A 6,827-nucleotide genomic window follows, 5' to 3' on the forward strand; every position below is an offset into this window, starting at 1 on the left:
TTGGATTTACATGGTTTTCTTTCAGGCATGGACGGTGCTGGTGCTGAACACCGAGACTCAAACACTCCAACCATCAGAGCTTATTTTGATTCACATGGAAACAAGATATTTTCTACTCCTTTTCTACTTAAGGAGCCTTTAAACTGTGCAACAACAACAACAACGGTGCAAGTTTATCACATGTGCGAGATGCTTCTAATAAAAGTTTGGTCACAATCTGTTTCCAGCTGTGCAACAACAGTCAGGACCAAACTGTCCAGACTGTGTGATGAATGTGTGGTGAATCATAGCGATACGATGCAAATACAAAAAAGTAGACGAGCCCGGAGACGTTTCATCTGCAGCTCTCATGTTTTAAAAATGCAACGTAATCACACAAACTTCTTCTGTCACTGTGGTTTGTGTTTGTCATGAACATATGAAGGCGAACGAGTGTTGTTTTCCCACTAAACTTACAAGATGTCACACTGTTTATTGTATTCAGTGTCATTTCACATCATATTCTGATCGGTGTGTTTGTTGATGTGGGTTGCAGCAACAATCGCGTTGTGAGAATGAAAAATTTCACCATGATTCTCTCACGATTGTCAACTTTCTTGTCTCAAACAGCCCAAAATCAACAACAGTGTAGAAACTGTAGATAAAACTGATCAAACTGGTTTATAATTCTTTATGATATAAAATCTACTGGAGCTTAAAGTTAAAAAAAAACGATGCACAGAAAACGATCATTCAGGAAATGAACCGGTTAGTTGCTGCCAGTTTAGAGGAAAATAACTGACCAATCACAGCTGAGCATGTAGATAACATGCTCAAAGTTAAACAAGGCTAACGGCTGATGAGAAGCAGGAGACAGCCTGCTGCTTTTGAATCCATATGTGTGAAAGAGGTGTGATGGGATCCAGCCGTGCAGACGGTGGGAAAATATGACTTTGCCTGGACGTGTTGCTATTTATACACCGTGTGCTTTGATAAAAAAAAAAAAAAAAAGAGTTGCACCATCTCTCTGTTATCTACCGTTGTACCTGTTTTCCAGAGTCTGACTGCTGAATGCATTAGACTGACGCTGCGATCGCTGCAAAACCCTCACCTGAGGCAGGATCCTGCTCCTCCACGCCCACCAGTTCAAATAAAAACAAACCCTGTAACCGTCTGACGGGCTCAACCGACTGACTCCGCTGTGTCAACACACACACACACACACACACACACACACACACACACACACACACACACACACACACTCCACCTTCAAACGTACTGCAGGTCCTTCCGTCTCAGAGAGCACAAACTGATCCACTGCTGACTGCTGATTGGATGTAATAAAACTTGATATTGGCCAATCAGTGACTCCCACAGACCAGCCTGAACTAAACTAAACCTGTTTCATCTTTTCCAGAGGTTTCAGAGGAGAAATATTTTGTGTTTCCAAAAGATAGAGAACAAGTTTGTGGTTTTAAAAAGGTCAGTTTTGATACTTATTCTGTGTCAATATCCTTATCAGGGTGAGAGTGGTTTTGAAATCGCATTTCAACCACAACCGGACTGTCTACTGGAACCAGATTGACACCATTTGTAGAAAGAACCATATTAAATCCAGAAAGTAAGAGAAACAAAGATTATGGTAAGTGTAGCTGTGCTAATGTCCATAATATCAGAACTTGGCCAGAATTCAATATGCATTAAGAGAATAATATCCATCCATATCCCTAAACTGTCATCCTGTATTAGAAAACTTCTGCAACTTAAATCCTGCAGCTCTGCCGGTCTACCTGCGCTGGTGATTAACACTTTAAATAAAGTTCAGCTCATGCAGTAAAGTTCTGCATCGGACTAAAACCTGCAGCGGATCTAAAGTTAGATCGTTGGCGGGTCGGAAAACCGATCAGAGCATCTTCATAACGGCTCCAAGAAAAAAAAAATGACCGAGTGACGAAATCTGGTGTCTGAATTTGCGGTCGGACTCTATTTATAGTCCCTGGACTGTTTTGGCTGCAGCTCAGTAATTAGAGACGAGAAACCTCCTGCAAAAGGACGCGTCACTGTCAACACGTTCATGTCTCTACAGTTTGGGACGTTGAGGTTTTGCTGTATTTCTTTAGCTCGTTTTTTTAACTTCAGTTCCACTTCTTGGCCTCCTGAGCTCAGCAGATTAAATTAACAAAAAGATCAAAACTGTTGTTCTCAGTTTCTGAAAGCTTCTTCAGATGGGACAGTTTCTCCTCTCTGAGCTCCTCCCAGTACACTGTAAATCAGAGTCGCTTCAGTGACCGCAGACAGTGAAGTGTTGAAAATGACACATTCTTTAAGACTATTGTATTTAACACTGGCTGTGTTTACACTGGTCAAACTGTTTCTGTGAACCTGCAACTGAAATCTCCTCGTGTCCACAGAAGAACCGGCAATTTAAAAGTTATTAACTGATGTTGTTGTCTTCTATAAATGACAAGAGGAAAAGTCAGTACATGACATCTCATAATAAACCCCAAAAAGTAACTGAAACACAAACAAACACAAATTAAATACAAAATTTTGTGTGTAAACCACCTAATTTTTTTGCAACACCTGAAATTTCCAGCTTCAACCTGAAAACCTACATATTAGATTTAACAGCACTGCTCTATTCAGAACTCATACAAGTGCATGAAAGACCAGGATGTTACAACAGGTGAGAACAAACAAGGATGCAGATATACAGACAAACATGATGCTTAATGAGTCTCAGTTTGCACGGACGAAGAGGAGCAGCGAGAAGTTTCTTTAACTCAGTAAATTTGCTGAAGGAGTAAAACCGGTCATCTTAAAGCAGGGCGGCTGAGGGTTCGATGCCCTTTATCAACAAAGTGTCTTTGTCCAGCCTCAGTCACTGCGAGTTCCTCACCAAAAAACTGTCCTCAGTATAAATATGAAACACTGCAGTTTACATTCCTCTCTCTCCTCAAACCTCCATCTGTGGCCGCTGGCTGGAAGCTGGTTTACTTCCTTGTCAAATGCCCTTTTTCCTTTAAGACTGGGCTCTTTGTTTCAGCTGCGATTAGCTGGCAGATATAAAGGCAGGCAGGCCGATATTTGAGACTATTGTGCACGCCTGCCTGCTTCTGGCGCTCAGAAATATTCTCTCTCTCTTTCTCTCTCTCTTTCTCTCTTTCTCTCTCTCTGGACTTCCAGGGAAAGCTCAAAGCAGCCAGATGTAGGCTCGTCATGAGACACCGCTGCAGGAAAACAACCTTAAACCTCAGAGTGTTTGCTTTACTCAGCCCGAACGCTCACACAAGCACCGCCGAGCTCAGTGAGCCTTGTGACCTTTGGCCTTTCGCTCTGCTGAATACCTCTCCGGAGTTTGAAAATGCATGAGCGCCAATGAGAGAGCAGGCAGGAAGCTTTTTTTTTTTTTTTTATAGCTGTCTAACCGTTACACCACTACCTGAGGAGAAACCGGTTTTAAATCGCTTCCAGTTGTGTGTTTTTTTTTTTTTCTTTCTTTCTCTGAGCCAATCTGTCAGCGACGCGTCATTCCCTGTGATGACAACCTGAACTTAAGTGTTTTCCTAAAGGGCCCCGGAGCCCAAAAGGAGGAATGAATCAGGTGTTGCTGCCGTTACCTGGCCAACGTCATCACACAGAGAGGTGTGGACACTGATGTCGTAAATCGACCGCAATGAATGCTTATTAGCCGTGAGTCACGACTTGTAGAAGATTTACACAGAAAGAGTTTCAGACCAACAGGAAGAAGCACCTGACAGACAGCGCTGAGGTTAAAAACCCCACCTGAACACTGACATGATGACAAATGAGTGGAAACACCTTAACGACGTACAGCAAACTGATTGACTTAAGATACTTTTCTATAAAACAAAATATGGATTTTCTTTTTATTTCCTGCAGAAACTGTTTTCAATCAGTTGCTAAGCAACTACTGATTGTATCAACTATCTATTAATCTGCTGTCTACTTTCTCAATTAACTGATCGATCATTTGGTCTAATGAAACTAGGCTTCTCAGTGCTTGAAAAATCACTTGAATGATTTAATTAATTATCAGAATCCTTCCTGATTAACTTTCTGCTGATCGACTAACTATTGATCGACTATTTATTTCAGCTTGTTACATGATGCAGCCATGAATAACTGCATTTCTTTGAAAAATTCAAGGATTTTTTTGGATTGTACAAGTTTTTTGCCTTATAATGATCAAACAGCTGAAGATAAATTTTGAAATAGTTCAGATACAACTTTAAAACGAGCAAGCAAACATGATAAACAGCCTATAAACATTACATGACATTAAAGTGATGATTAATAAGGTTAAAAACAGCAACACTGGAGGCGATAATCAGCTGCAGAGTAAAGAAGAGTCTCATAGGTGTTTGCACACTAAACCCCGAAACTGTCCTTTAACATTCAACAAGCTGCTGGCTGGTGGGACGCCAGGTTCAGACTTCTATTAATAGTTTTACAGAAGGTTTTCTACTTGGAGGAAACGAGAAAAGAGGTGCGGAAATACCAAAAGATCCACTGGGACCCAGTCCAAACCCCCCAGTCTGACCAGCACAGTCCCCATGATAGTCCTATGATATACCGATCAGATCCTACAGGGACTTTCAATGTGTGTGTGTGTGTGTGTGTGTGTGTGTGGCTTTCAGTTTTAGTGCTTTTACTCCTCTCATATGTCTGACATTTCAAACAGTCTTCACAGTAGGTCTGTAATGAGTTCGTGATGACCTCATCGTGCTTTATGGTCCCATTGAATTTCCATATTATAGCATCTTACTCTAAATTTGAGTTTATGGTCAGTTTATTGCACGTGAAGGTACTTCATCACCTTTTATGTCCTTATAATTAATAATAAATACCCATAAAAGTGTTTTCACTGTTTCTGAGATGCTGCATGAAAAGTTCATTAACAGAATGTTTAAAGAGGTTTTCATATATTTTTTAGTTCATTTACAGAAGTCATTAAGGAGCAGGAGTTTTCATCATGCAGCATTACAATCAAACAGATGAAGTTTTAAAGTCCAGAGCGTCCAACATGTTGCATGAATGAAGCAGTGAAAGGGAAGAACTGAGCAGCGCTTTCTTACCTCCGTGAAGAAATTATCCATTTGGCTTCGTTATTTTAATCCCCGAGGATTTACTGTATGGAAACCGCGCGTCCAGTCAATCCAACTCATGTGTTGTTAAGTGTGATTCCAACCAAAAACAAAAAAAAAAAAAAGGAGAAGCAGATCCGAGAGTTTCAGTCCATGATCTTCCTCCTGGAGGTCTGCAGGATGGAGAGGCAGGCGGTCAGTCAGTGAGGAGCTACAGTAGTAAATTTACTCTTTGTTTCATGGGTTACTCCTCCAACAGAGACACCAGGAGTCCTTCAAAAAAAAAAAAAAAAAAAAGCTTTCGGGTGCTCTCCTGCTCCCTGAAGCCCCTCAAGTCTTCCCGGCGCTCCTGTCGTTGCGTCTCCGCGCGTCACTTTTCGCCCGCAGGTCCGTCTGGTTGTTCGGTCAAACAGTCTGAACGTGCAGCAGGAGCGAGTAAACTGGAGGCCGGTCAAACTTTGGAGACAGTCGGTCACTCACTCAGTCACTTAGACCGGTGGACAATAATCCTGAAGCTCCACCTACCTACCCGCCCGCCCGGCCTCCTCCTCCTCCTCCTCCTCCTCCTCCTGCTCCTGCAGCCCCGCTGCCTCTCGGACTCCTCCTGCTGTCAACATATGGAGCTCAAGTAGTGAAGGTGATGATAGTTGAGAAAGTTTAAATACGTGCAGTTATAGAGTTGATTCTGATTAGGGAGAAACTGTAGATCACATAATGCTTCACTTGTCCAGATATATAAAGAAAACCTGATTTTGAGCCTGAGAGGAGCCGCTAAATGGACTTTGAGTTTGAATTGTTTTGTCAGCTGTTGTTTCCAAGGTCAACAACGAACTTTGAACCTCAGCTTTTGACCCAAACATGGCCCGAGAAATCTTTAAAATCATCATTAAAAATGAAAATCTACATTTCCATGAAATATACCGCGCGAACTCCATCTGCTGATGAAAACCATGTGGTATGATCAAAAGCTCCAGAAAAGCTACTAAATGGACAGTGGCGTCCATTTAGTAGCAAAGAATAGAAAAAAAGTGTCATGTTTAAGCATGAGAGGAAATAGTAGATTGGCAAAACAACTCCAACTCAAGGTCTGCTTACTTGCTTTTCCCAGAGCTTTCAATCAACAAAAGTAAGAATCAGTTCCAGAAAAGCTACTAAATGGACACTGACGTGAGTTTTGTTTTGTTTTTTTTTTCAACAAAATTAATTTCGATGTAAGAGATATGTTGTGCTTTCAAGCATAAAAGGTCACTTTTGAACATAGAAATCGTAGTTTAACAAAACAATCCCGACTCAAGGTCCTCTTACTTGTCTTTTCCAGAGCTTTCAACCACAAAAACATGTAAGTATCACACAGATTTCATCAGTGAATAGAGATTTTATCAGCTGTCCTAAAGGTATTATGGAGGAAATCATAACAGTTCAACTGAGCTCACATGTCAGAAGATCCATCTCCACGGTAACTGAGTAGTGAAGATCATGTGACATGATTAAAATCTCCATAAAAGCCACTAAATGGACACTGACATGAGATTTTCTCACCAGAATACAGTTTGACTTCTTGACTTTATAATAGTCATTTAAAAAAAACATCCAAACTCAAGATCTAAAAGTTTTATCATCTGTCCTAAAAGTGCTGTGGATGAAATCATAACAAGCAAGCTCCATCCCCCGACGAAGACCTTGTGATATGGTTGAAAGGTCAGGAAAGAGCTAGTAAGAAGACCTTGAATTGGGATT

The 6,827-nt window shown here is 41.1% G+C and overlaps 1 protein-coding gene across 1 annotated transcript in view; it reads right to left on the reverse strand.

Moving 5' to 3' along the window:
- Positions 1 to 5,639, reverse strand: part of myo10 (myosin X) — a 150,520-nt gene extending 144,881 nt beyond the window's left edge. The window contains exon 1 of the mRNA XM_044368176.1: positions 5,082 to 5,639. Within this exon, the coding sequence (XP_044224111.1) occupies positions 5,082 to 5,102 (21 nt within the window). The 5' untranslated portion in view covers positions 5,103 to 5,639. The remainder of the gene's footprint in view (positions 1 to 5,081) is intronic.
- Positions 5,640 to 6,827: the final 1,188 nt, after the last annotated feature.

This window comes from Thunnus albacares, chromosome 12, assembly GCF_914725855.1.
Source record: "Thunnus albacares chromosome 12, fThuAlb1.1, whole genome shotgun sequence".
NCBI classification, from domain to species: domain Eukaryota; kingdom Metazoa; phylum Chordata; class Actinopteri; order Scombriformes; family Scombridae; genus Thunnus; species Thunnus albacares.